The sequence below is a fragment of the Morus notabilis genome, unplaced genomic scaffold (genome assembly GCF_000414095.1).
Source record: "Morus notabilis unplaced genomic scaffold, ASM41409v2 Scaffold17, whole genome shotgun sequence".
NCBI lineage: Eukaryota > Viridiplantae > Streptophyta > Magnoliopsida > Rosales > Moraceae > Morus > Morus notabilis.
Genome location: NW_010357427.1, coordinates 23,857 through 37,096, shown reverse-complemented (window position 1 = coordinate 37,096; position 13,240 = coordinate 23,857). Strand labels below are relative to the sequence as shown.

Here is a 13,240-nt window from a genome sequence, read left to right as displayed (position 1 = left end):
TTCTTCTGAAAGAAGAAGAAGAAGCTTGCACTGCATTAAACTTCTGAAAAATATAAAGGCCTACTTCAAGTGGCCACCTATATTGCTTGATCAGCGGTGCTAATAGCTTCATGACCACGTCTCATTTTGCTAAACACCATCCGTAGGTGGACTTATGATGGCTAAAGAGGAGGAAACGAGCTCGCGGTCAGGTCCCGAGCCTGGCTGCGAGCTTGCAACTGAAATCAGCCCAATCAGCTTCTAATGTGTCATGAGGCTTATAATTTTTTTAAAACATGTACTACTAACTCTGAGTATTGTGGTAATGGTCACTCTAAGCTTTTGATAGGTGTTAAAAGCAATATGCATGGGATAATATCATACTCAGGGGGAGTAAGACTCGTAGAGAATTCAGGGGGAGCAAGTTACAGAAATCTATTAATTAGAATGTGATTTGCAGGAAAGTATTATACCGAGTGTTCCATCTGGTGTTACAACACTTTCTGCGACACCAGCTTCCAGCTTCTAAAAGGTTATTCTATTAGTATTCTTTTTCACTTTGGCTGTATTTGTCAAAAAGTGAGAGAACTCTTAATTTCCTTACTTGGGTTTTATCTCTTGTAATAGGTTCTTTTTTTTTTTTTCCAAAAATAGCCAAAGGGGGAGATTGTTAGTGTATTTTGTGTTGGCTTATTTTTGGCATATTAGTTGTAATGCATTCTAAAATAGGCATCTGCTCATTTTACTTGGTTGACCTTCACTGGAGCATTATGGCTGGTTCATTTAAGGAATGAATCATGAGAATTATGGGGATTTATGGTCATCTTGCTGTTTTGGGACTGGTGACCTTATTCTGTGATTAATGGAGGAGATATTACCATTATTGGGGGTTTTATTGTTGACCTATGGATGGTTGGTGATCTGCGGACTATAGGAGAGGTGAATTAGTGTGATGATATGTATAACGTATTATGACATAGGGCTGAAAACAGAAAAGTTGCATTTGTTCATGTGAGAATGAGATTGTAATGTTAAGTGTCGCTTGATTTGTTGCGACGAATTGTTAGAACACTTTCGAGTTGGTTCTTCAGGAGAAGATTTCTTTGGTTTCGGGAGGAAACCGTCAAGTCGAGTGATGCTCGCTGATCGAGCTTCCTAAGGAGATTCTAGGCAACGGCGATATTGTCAAGGAGGGAGTCGTTGAGTGTGTAAGATTGTTCGGTCATTTGTAATCTTTTGAACTTAGTGGATTGATCACTGTCTGGGCGTGACCCCGCAGAGTAGGTGTGCGCACCGAACTGAGATACCATTTTCTGGTATCCTTTATGTTTCTGCATTACTTTCCTGCATTGCTGTTTTGCTGGTTTAATTTCAGATTTTCTGTTAAAACAGTCTTACAGTAAAGTGTTATAACACTCTCTGTGACACTAGCGACAAAAACGGACCTAACACTGCATTGCTCGGGTAAGAAGTTTCCTCGGCCTTAATCTCATTGCCAACCATCATGTCTTGAACTAAACCATAGGGATTGATGGAAGCCCCATTCTCCAATTACTGTGGGGAAATAAGACCACCAGGTGAAGAATTCCAGTGAGGCGAACACGCAGCCGACAGCTGAAAGTGACTTGCAGAATTCCATTGGGAACTTGGCATCTTAGTCATCTCTTTTCCCTCTTTTAAGATTTTGTTTCTATCTCTACTACGGTTATCTTTTATATACGTTCAATTCTTCAATATGTATTGTCTATTTTATCTTGTTCTTCATCCGATGCTTTTATTATCTTCATTAAATTCTTTATTATTATTAACTAATCCCACTAGTGCAATTAGTAAGTCGATCAAGTAAACTCTTTAGTTTTTCATCATCAAAATTGTTGTTGGCAAACAAAGCAATATAAAAAATGTGACACAAGTATTACTCATGAGGAGCCGAAAACAGAGAACTGACTGTCCCTCGCTTATTTACAAAATCACTAAAGAATGTAAATGCAGAAATAATACGCCAGGCACCATGCATCCTAGACTTTGATGCCTTCTCAAATTGAGGCCCTTCTAAAGCAAATACGATTCTGGGTTGGGATTATGACTCAACATTTCTATATATAAAAATAAATAAATAAAAAAAGAAACCCAAGAATTGAATGAAAATGAAATTGATTGACAAAGGTCTCTTAACTCATTTCTTTAATAAAAAAATAAAAAAATAAAAAAAAAAACCAGATAACTAAACTGACGAAGAACCATAAGGAAGCCTGCAAAAAATGTAGGTGATCATATACATTTGACCTCTCACCAATGACATCATTCTTGCGAGGTAAAGTCCTACAAGTGGCCACTTTTTTGTTTTTTTTTTTTCAAAACTAGGAACGCAAAAGAACATAAACCACCTCCCATTTTGATAAACACCATCTGTAGGTGGCCTTATGATGGCAAATGAGAAGGGGAAGAAAGGACATTCCACGACAAGAGCTCGCGGTCAGGTCTCAAGCCTGGCTGCAAGCTTGCAACTGAAATCGGCCCATCAGCTTCTAACCCCGGAGGCAATAGTAGAAGCTTCTGGTTTGGTGAGCTAGCTTGCACTTCATTGCTTGGCTGAGAAGTTTCCTCAGGCTTAATCTCGATGCCAACCACCGTGTCTTGAACTACCCGCACAAGCAATTGTACAGTGTTCTGGTTTGGTGAGCTAGCTTGCACTGCATTGCTTGGCTGAGAAGTTTCCTCGGCCTTAATCTCATTGCCAACCATCTCATCTTGAACTAAACCGTAGTGACTGAAGGAAGCCCCATTCTCCAATATCTGTGGGGTATTAAGACCACCAGGTGAAGAATTCCAGTGAGGCAAACACGCAGCCGACGGCTGAGAGTGTCTTGCAGAATTCCATAAGGAACTTGGCATGTTTGAAGAAGGCAATGGAATGGAAGAAGGCTGCAAGTATGGGGTATAATTTCTCATGTCATGATAACCTTCCCTTGTTGGAAACTGATTGGTGTTTCCAGCTCCAGAGTTGGTGCAATCAATTCTACTCATTAACCCTATATTTCCATTAGAGGGCACGTCCAAAATTTCTGCTCTCGTGTTCATCATTCCTGTAAAGGGCAACATTGCAATAACGTAAGTGTGTGAAAAAAGAAGGGACATATATGAAGTTCAGTCAATCCATTCACCAATATAAATGTGTAACCACTCTTCTTAATATTCATGAGCAAATAATACCTAAATGCTATACTTGAATCCAAATTTTTGATTTGGTTTGGATTTTAATTTTCAATTATAGTGCCATTGAGGAATTAAATAATACAAAGCTAGAGCCAGGAGTCTTACCAGCTTTCTTGCCAAAAGAATTATGGCAACCGTCGCACCGGCAATTGAATGAACATCCAAAATTAGCCTTCAAATGAGACAAATTGTATCCAATCAGAGAAAATTGTTGTTCATTACTAGCACATTTGAGAGTTCCAAGCAGCATCTAGTATGCTAGTTATCTTATAACAAAAGAGTATAAAATTTGTTTTTCAACATTTCGGATAAAAAGCATTGATAAATTTTTACCTGGAAGCATTCACAATAGTTTTTAGCACACTTTGACTTCTTGCAATTGCAGCCTTTTCTGTGCCATGCTGAGCTTGGGGTCATCACAGTCCCGTCTTCCTGCATAGTGTGTCAGCCAACAAATTACTTCCATGTAGCAATATTACAGTATAAGTAAAGAAACAACATATTTAAATAATATTTCTTTTGAGAGATTACCATAGTATTGGCTGGAGTGGCAGTGCTCTCGTTAGTGAATTTTGGAGCAAAGGCAAGTGGATTTTGAGATTCAATCTTTTCTCGTCTAATGCGAACTATTTCCTCGTGAGCAAGATCATTTTGGCAGCTTTTGCATGTGCAGGAATCCGAACAATGACCTTTCGCCTTAAAGCACTCACAATAGCTGCCAAAGAGGACGAACAGATTGTTGTGAATACAAAAATATAATGATACTTTAAATAGAGTATTTATTTTTGTTATGTGTAACTTCTTTAAATCTTATTGGCCATAAAAATGGGTCTGGCAGAAAAGCTTTACATATTTTCATATCAAACTGTCCTGTCTCTCAATCAGCTTTCTGCATTGCCTTTTAACTTGTTGTACAAGAAAAGACAATCAAAATCCAACACCAGAACAAATGGCAGATGCGTTCTAATGATGTCTTCCAATGACTTACAGTTTCAAGCAATTGGACTTTCTACAACTGCAGCCTTTGCCTTTTACATGCCCGTTTGAAGCCTTTTGCCTGGATGCATTTCAAACACAAAGCCACATCAAAGGGAAGTAAACTGTCAAAGTATTTACACATTTACTAGTTTATGTAGTAACCTACCTTTTCCTTTGATTTAACTCCTCAACCTCGTTAGTGTGCACCGGAGAAGATATACTTCCGGTCGCAATCTGTTGTTCAATATGTGTCACTTGCATAGGACTAGAGAGAGGCACATCTCTGTCGATAGAAGTAGAAGGTCCAGAACTTGCTTTGATGATAGCTCGACTTTCGGAAGGATCATTGTTTGGAAGAGAACAAGTTTCCCCAGCCACAGCTAAAGCCGAACTAGTAACTGAGTTTCTTGCTAAATCAATTTTGCTTTCACGTGCAAGATTCCTTTCTTGTGAATTCTGACACATCCCTAATGTCCTGCTGGTGAACATGTCTGGGCTCGAGGACACGGTTCTGCCAATGATATTTAGGTGCAAGTCAATACCAAAAATGCATGAAAGACAAGATTAAAAGATTTTTCCACCATTATAAGTGGATCTGACTGATATAAAGAGTTGCTAAGTGTTTTAAAGATATACTGGATAGGGTTGGCTGCTGGCTGATTCGTGGAGGAATTTGTTGCAGGGTAATATGGAACCATACTATTCAAAGTTGTGAAGTTAGCAGAAGCTCCTATGTTGCTGTTATTGTGTGACAGACCGCTAGGAATCTGTCCAATATTTAAAGTAGACCCCTCGTGAACCGGCATGGTTCCAAATGGGAGACATCTGCGTGCACCATGATGGTACTGGTGGGTTTGCTGCATTTAAAAAAGAAATTAAAGAAATAAGAAACATGAGAAGTTCAGAAATTTCCTCTTTTTTTTTTCTTTTTTTTTTTTAACTATTAGCACTTCACACAGATAGCTAAAGTATTTCTCAAAAGCCCATTTAGCAAAACAAAGGATTAGACAAGAATAGTTAGCAAAACAAAAGCATTATGCGAGAAGAAAAGGTTGTTCTTAATTAATCAAGCAAAGGCTAGAAATAATGAATATGGTTTATATGATTGACTGATCAGTTGGGGTTGAAATTGTTTCAAATTTTCGCACAACACTCTAGAAACCACGTTTGCACTTTTACAGACCCTTTCACGTTTTCCTAAAATTCTCATCCTAATTCTCATCATATGATTCAAACATTAGCAGAGATATAGGACATGACTAGGCAGTATTATAACCTTAGTTATGTAACTTGACTTCCAAGAAATCCAAAATCGTTAAGCCAAAGCCTACAACTTATCTTACAACTTTGAATCAAGTCCACTTTCTTATACCTGAGATGGTCTAGAAACATGATCGGCATTGAAAATACCAGAACCGGCCGGGGAAACATAGCCGGAATTTATATTTCGTCTCTGACGCACTATCGAAGCGATAATGGCAGCCAAATTGTTTCGATAACTCATTAAGCTTGCTGGGATATAGAAGCAACAGGGATTAGGCCAGTAAAAAAAAAAAAAATCCTGAATATAATCCAAAGGACTGGCTTAAATTTGTTGAATATTACCGTTGGAGTGTCCTTGATCAACATCACTGCAAAAAAAAAAAAAAAAAAAAAAAAAAAAAAAAAACAACAAAAAAAAAAAAAAAAATGATAAAATCATCAAAAAAAAAAAAAAGAAAAAAAAATCAATGAACAAGTACAATGTAGGAAAATTAAGAATTACCTTGTTTGAGAGGGTGACGAGAAGACGAATTGATTGTTTTGAGAGGCAAAACGTCTCGGAGCAGAAGGTTGTGGCAATGGAGGATGATTGATTGTATAGTTGTAGTAACCAGAAAATTCCTGATTAACCAAAAAAAAAAAAAAAAAAACCATTGAAAACATGCTTTGATAAAACTGTGTTGAGTTATTATGGAATGTTGGCTTACTTGAGATGACGGTGGTGGTGGTGGTGGTGGGGTATGATTTGGCTCCGGCGGAGTGTCCATATTGTTGAGAAGAAAGAAGTCGTGAGAGAGAGAGATTTGGCGCGGAAGGAAAAAGGTTTTTATGGAGGAATGGTTATGGCAGACGAATCTAACATGAACAAGATTTTCTCAATTTATATGCTTGCTGCTTCAATAGAGTCATACTCTTTTTCACTCTTGTTCCCACTTGTCGTTCATCTTCGTTTTGATTGCATGTTTTTTTTTTTTTTTAACTGTCAATCAGAAAAATTATCTCGTAATTTAATATAAAAATAACAGAATAATATCTGTTTTGCTTTTCTATCTTGAAGCAATTTTTCAAAGGAGTTATCTCGTGGTGTTTTTTCTCTGAGAATTATCCTTTTTTTTTTTTGAGAATTATCTCCAAATAGTTAACGATTTGAAAAACAAAAAAAAAAGTCGTTAAAGAAAAAAACCTATGATAAAAACAGTTACAGTCCTTCTGTCAAGTTCTAACTAAAATTAAATAACTTCACAATTCTTATTAGCAGTTATTATTGAATGGTTTTTTTTTTTTTTTTTTGAAGTAATTGAATAGGTATTTTATGCATTTGTCCACTTGAACTTGGTAACTTGCTCTCTGAATAAGGTACCATAGAGAAATTTTTTAATTTTATTTCATTTTCTATATTATTTAAAAAATATAAATAAACTAAAGAAAAAAAAAAAACTTTTTCTCAAGCCTTTGCGAACCCTCATTCTACTTTTCTCAAACTCTTTCTTAAACCGCCCAGCTTAAATTTTCAAGCCTTTGCCTCTTGAACTTGTAGAGTTTTAACAACTTACTTATTCAGGTATTAAAGAGAGAGTTTTTTTAATTTTTATTTAGTTCCAAATATTATTTTATAATGTATAAGTAACATTCTGTTTTTCTCACTCTTTCTTAAATTATTGAGAGCAGGTTTAGTATATAAGTTTAAATTCCAGTTCAAATAGTTTTGTTATAGCATTTTTTCTAAAAAAAAAATTAAATTTTAATTCGAAGTCATCTAGTTTGAACTTTAAACCAAACTACCTATATTAATTAAATTTTAAATTTGAACTATTACTTTTACACCCCTCTTATTTAAAATAAAAAAAAAAGTCCCTACAACTAAATTATATTGCTTCTGCATTTTTGCACCTACCAACCAATCAAATCTACCATTTTTTATAACGTTTTTCCTTTTTCACCTTTTGTTTTCCCCTACATTTTTTTCTCATAAAAATTAAAAAGATATATGCATCCCAAAAAAAATATAAATGAAAGATTTGTTTCTGCCAATTATTTTACCAAGCTAAATTAATAAACTATAAAAGCAGTAAATAAATAGACACATGGAAATTTTATCGTAGTTCGGTTAAAAACCTACATCTACAGGGTCACGTCCAGACATTGAAATCCCTTCAATACTTACTTGAAAATCCAAGAAGCTCACAGAATGAATGGCCTTGAGTTCCATTTGTAGAGTAGTTGAGTTTTATCTCTAAATTTATTCAATATTTAAACTGTCGCACAATCTGTTTCACTGAGTTGTTGCAACACTTCCTGCTCTATCTTCACAAAAAGCCTTTTGCAGATTATCTCTTATCTAAAACGCACAATCTGGTATTTTTATCTTGTAGAAACCTAATCCTATTTTAAAATTGAATTAGAATTCAATTTAAACTAGCATTATCTCATCAATCTTCTTTAAAGCTTTGACTCTCTGTTTTTATCTTTTCAGCAACTTATCTTATTAAGAACTCATCTCTTCATCTTGAAATCTAAATGCTCTGATATGATAAACTTGCACGTCGCCATCTTCTCAAACCTGATTTTTTGAATTTTCTTAAACAGAAACGCTGGCAAAAGTTGTCAACTAAAAACCTAACAATAAACATATATGTTTTAAAACACAATGTATTTGTGTTATTGTAATCTTGTCAATACTTTATCTTCTAGATTATATCTTCCAGCTGTTATCTTGATACATGAATAGATACAAGAATGCTTCATTATCGAAAACCAAAAAGAAAAATCATAAAAAAAAAGAATTTTAATAAGAGTAGTCTATAAATTGATTCTGTTTTCTTTCTAAAGTAGTGTGTGTGTGTGTGTGTGTGTGTGTGTGTGTATAAACTGATAACTATGTAAACTATTTGTATATAGGATTTATCTTATGAGAATCGTAAACGGAAAAAGTTACCTTAGAAAAAATAATCGCAAGAACAAATCAGTGAATCACAAACAATTTGTATAAGAGTTCTTATAAAAAGACCAAAACAAAAAAAAAAAAGGAAAAAGATTTCGTACATAAGAAATAAGAATCTTGTGGTGAGAATCTTCATATAAATGAAATTTCCCTTTCAAGAAAGAATCTTGTGGTGAATTTTTGTTTTGCAATACTCTTGTCCTAAGAACACTACAAGAAACGAGGCCTTTAAATTGTTGGTAACAACCGGAATGTCGTCGCTATAATTAATATGGCAACGATATGTTGTCATTAAATAGTCGTGGTTAAAAGTTTATCGCTCAAAAACTTTTAGCAACAACTCATCGTTGTTAGAGGTTGTACGAACGAAGATGAGGAGAATGATGTCATCAAAACTTTTAGGGACGACATATTCAAAAATGTCCGCTAAAAGTTTTAAAACTTTTAAATTTTAAAAAGTTTACAGCTACAGCTATTGCTAAAAACTTATTAGAATTTTGTATAAAAGTTTTTTAAAATTTGAATTTAATTTGTTTTAAATTAGTTTTATGTGTATTTAAATAGGTGAAATAACTTAATACAAAATTTAAAAAAGTACATAAGGTCTAATAATAAATTAAAATAAAAGACATTTCACGCAGCATATCCTCTCAATTCTCCTAAGTAGTTAATGTCGCACACCCGAAGAACGAAAGAAGACAACTAAAACCTCTATTACAAGGTGTAAGTGGAAATAAATAACGAACACATAAATTAGAGGTGTTCACAGATTGGAATTCACGGATTAGGTGTCAAATTGCAATTCGATTTAAAATCTTCAAATTGGAAAAATCTCATTCCTTGTCCAATCCAAAACCTCTTTCAAATTGAATCTAATCCACCAAAACCTTTCAGATTTTGTGGATTGGATTCACGGATTTCACAGATTACGACCTTTAAAATTATTAAGTATTAAACATTCATACAAAATAAAACACAATATGAAATTTTTATCATTTATCACAACTCAATGTTTGCAACATCCGTAATTCAAATAAACATAACATAAAGTTGATCAACCAAGTCTAAATTTTTACAACCCAATTAACAATGAGTTGGGCTTTGTAAATTTTAAGTAGGAATATAGGCCACTAATTACAAATTGAAAAAAAATTAATACTTAAATATATATAAATTATATATATAATAGGTTTCAGATTGGCAAATTTTGTGGATTAAAAAGTGTTCAATTCGCAACCCAATCCAAAACTTTCGGATTGGGATTTTACCAATCCGTGTCTAATCTAAAACTTTTTCAATCCATCCCAAAACTCTAGCTTTTATTAGATTTGACAAATTAATCAAATTGACAGATTCTGGGAACACCCTTATAAATTACAATCTCAAACTGTCTAAACGGGTTAATTAAAAAATCGGTGAGCCACACACTGATTCTCGAATGGGTCTAAGGTTAATTTAAAATAAAACTTTTAGCGACGATGCCAATAAAAATAAGAGCACCCCAAAAATTTGTTGCTTAATTTTTAACCAAATTTAAAAAAACGTTTACCGATGACATGTGTCATTGATAAAAGTCACTTTGAGCACCAAAAAGTTTTTAGGTGCTAAACAAGTCTTTTTTTGCCGCGTAAATTTCGTTCTAGACTTTTAGTGACAAACGAGTCGTCACTAAAAGTCATTTTGGAGCGCCAAAATAATTCATCCCAAATATATTTTGCTGGATGACTTGTAATCCTTAAAAGTAAGCCTTGCATGTCAATTATAGATCCTTATGGGGCCTCAGCAACGGCTCCCTTTAGCGACGACTTATCATTGCTGTAGGTTACCTTTAAGCGACAATATCTCATTCCTAAAAGTGTCGTCACTAAATTGACATTTTCTTGTAGTGTCAAGTAAGTTTACTAGTGGACAATTTAGTAGTAAAATAATTTATTTAAAAAAAGATGTGGAAAGAATAAAATGTGGGTCAATGAACCCACCCTTTAACTTTTTTGGTGACTACTGATGAGTGAGTTTATACTCGCAAATTTGATGTTTAAATCTTAGCTTTTTGATGGTTTTCGACTCTTTAGTATTGGATTGACGTTTGTTTCTGTCTTTCTTTTATAGGGTTGGTAGGAGATAGCATCTAAATTGATTTGGAATAAATTGGAGACAAAAAGAGTATAAAATGATCACATCTAGAAATTGTGAGCGCCGCAGCACTGGCGATTAAGGCCGCGGCGCTAGAAAGCCGAGTTGAAGAACGTCGCGGCACTGGTGTGTTGAAGAGGTCTGGACCAAGTCTAGTGCCGCCGCGCCCAACAATCAAGGCCGCGATTGGGAATTTGGGAATTTGAATTTGAATTTGAGAATATCTTATTCTTAATGCATTTCAACATATTAAAATCTTAATGGAGATGTGAGATCTGCATGATTGGAGTATGATTATTAATGCTTAAGAAAGATTAATAATAAATTTCGTGAAATTCACTGTCAGCGTAGGAATAGATATTGATTGATTAGGAATTGGGAATTTGAATTTGAATTTGATTGGTCCTGATAAAATCAAAAACCCTAAAGTCATTTCATTATTGATTTTCTTCTATTTTATTAGTGCGTTGTGTTTTCTTTAATTTCTTTCATTTTAGTTTCGTCACATCTCCTATTTTGGTTATTCAAATAAAATTTAGGATTAATATAATTTCAGTATTTAATAACGATCAGTCCTCGTGGGACAATACTCTAAACTCAGAGATTTTTTTTTATTACTTGACAACTATGGCGTACACTTGCGCTCTTAAAAATCATAACAAGTACCCACCCTTTGACTTATGTAACATAACACATACTTTTTTAATTGGAGTAGAGATGACTAAGGGACAAATGCGTCATATTACTAATCCATCCATCTTACTTTATATACCTCGTTTGATTTAATAGTTGTTAGTATAATAATATAACATATAACATTATTAAAAAGAGAGAACGAGAGAAATAACAAATTAAGAGGGAATAGTGAAAATTAATGCATATTTTTGGGGAAAAGACATTAGTGGCAGAGTTCGATTTGTAAATTCAAAAATTCTCAGAATACCGTAGGGTCTAAAACTACCCAGCGCGAGGAAATCAGCAAGAACGTGTCGCGAGTGTCTTCTTCTCCAGCACCAATTTGACCAGCGATGAGTGCTTCCGCTATTTTGCCGAGACTGATGAGACTCTCGCAAGTTGCAGACATCGGCGACGGCGCGAGAGAAGGAGCGAGCGGGAAGAGGGAGAGAGAGCGAGCAAGCGAGACTAACAACCAACTAAAATAAAGAAAGAACGAGAGAGCGAGAGGTTTGCACGGTAGAGAGAGAAAAAAGAAAGAGATAGGAGTAAGAAAAAAAAGGATTTCGTAGGGTTTTCAAAATTTAACGATTAAAATTGTTATTAACTTTTACTAAAAAAATGTAAATTGGGAAAAGTAAATTTTTTTTTTTTTTTTTTTAAGAATCTGCTATTTATCAACCAACTAAAATAATTATTTACTTCAAGTTTATGAAATCTCTATATACACAATTCTGTATTTAAAAAAAAAATTAATTTTGACTAATTGCATACTGAACTTTGTAATCAATAGTAAATAAGCTTTAATAGCAAATAAATGTTATCAAATTGACGGTTTAAAATAAAAGATTTACATATAAAAGGCAAAGAACGTCATTTTCAAACCATGTCGCGCGCAAGTCTTATGTCTCAAATTGTCTATTTGATTACGTTTTAGTTATTAGACTTTGATTGTTATTATTTTTAAAGTTCATGTGTAACGTACTAAAATTAAAAGTTTGGGGTCCATCACAAAAGAAAAATGGACATTTTAAGGTGCAACAGTGCAATTTACTCTTTTTTTTTATTTTGGCCCGCCGACATATAATTTTAGAGCTTTAAGTCCCTTGAGATTTAAGAAATATAAGGTTTTTCAGTTGACTGTAATGTAATGCCTGAGAAAATCCCAGACTTTAAATAATACAATTTATTTATTTAAGCCAAGGATTTTCCTAGAAAATATTATGTGACTAAATTTTTATGGAATTAATATCTGTATTCCTAAATTCTGTAGCAGATTTCATGTTAAGTTCATGTTTTCGATCAAGTAAATTCGATCGATAAATTCTCATCGTACTTTTAAGGCGGAATAATTTTCAGTACAAGTATAGTTTGAGAATCTTAATTTCAAGAATCTCCAAGCACAGCATGATGTTAGCAGCGTAAAAAAAAAACGCACTGACATTTTTAAAGAAGAGAAAATCCTTAATTGCCAGACAGCTAGGTTAAAGTCACAAGATAAATACCCATAGTAGAAGGGCACAATGTGAGCTCGGGATTTGACACCGTCAGAAACAGCGTCATTCTCGAGATTTAATGCAGAAAAGTTAAATTTAGAATTTATTCAGTCTAGAATTAATTTCAAGACTTGAAACAGTTTAAGATATTACGCGAGTGAGAATTTAATGTGATCCCTAAGTAGTCGGGAATTAATATTAAATTGTAAATAAGCAGTTGAAAAGGAATCGTCAGAAACTAGAATTTCCTGTCGGCTAAGTTACTTACCTACAGTCAGTATAATTTTTAGCAGTTTCAAGAGAAACTTAAGAGAGTGGACAAAAGTACAAGGGGTAGGATTTATTTTTCTCTCTCTCATTCTCCACTTGGCCGGCCATGTATAGTAGAAATAGAGCCAAAATTTGGCTAGTTGAGTGTGATAAAAGGTTACAAGTTATGGTGTGATGTGATGGTAGTGGTTGAAGGGAAATTAATGACAATTTTGCTTCTCCTTTTCTCCTTCCATAACCGGCCAAGAAAGGGGAGAATTGAACCAAAATTTGGTTGATTGAAGGAGTT

General features: G+C 34.1%; 1 protein-coding gene across 1 annotated transcript; it reads right to left on the bottom strand.

Annotated features, from left to right (window-relative positions):
• Positions 1–2,400: 2,400 nt before the first annotated feature.
• LOC21388613 lies at positions 2,401–6,203 on the bottom strand. The gene is made up of 11 exons (XM_024170395.1): positions 6,144–6,203; positions 5,939–6,057; positions 5,779–5,804; positions 5,546–5,685; positions 4,810–5,030; positions 4,340–4,684; positions 4,184–4,252; positions 3,727–3,910; positions 3,529–3,627; positions 3,301–3,367; positions 2,401–3,065 (listed from the first exon to the last, which is right to left on the bottom strand). The coding sequence occupies exons 1-11, from the start codon at positions 6,201–6,203 to the stop codon at positions 2,401–2,403; spliced, it is 1,995 nt and encodes a 664-aa protein (XP_024026163.1).
• Between the last annotated feature and the right edge of the window lie 7,037 nt (positions 6,204–13,240).

Bases quoted from the DNA above. Each gene is read 5' to 3' on its own strand.
- LOC21388613 (XM_024170395.1), bottom strand. From the start codon at position 6,203: ATGGACACTCCGCCGGAGCCAAATCATACCCCACCACCACCACCACCA. The intron at 6,058-6,143 runs GTAAGCCAACAT...TTGGTTAATCAG, and splicing joins CACCACCACCGTCATCTCAA to GAATTTTCTGGTTACTACAA. The intron at 5,031-5,545 runs GTATAAGAAAGT...TTTTAAATGCAG, and splicing joins ATGTTTCTAGACCATCTCAG to CAAACCCACCAGTACCATCA.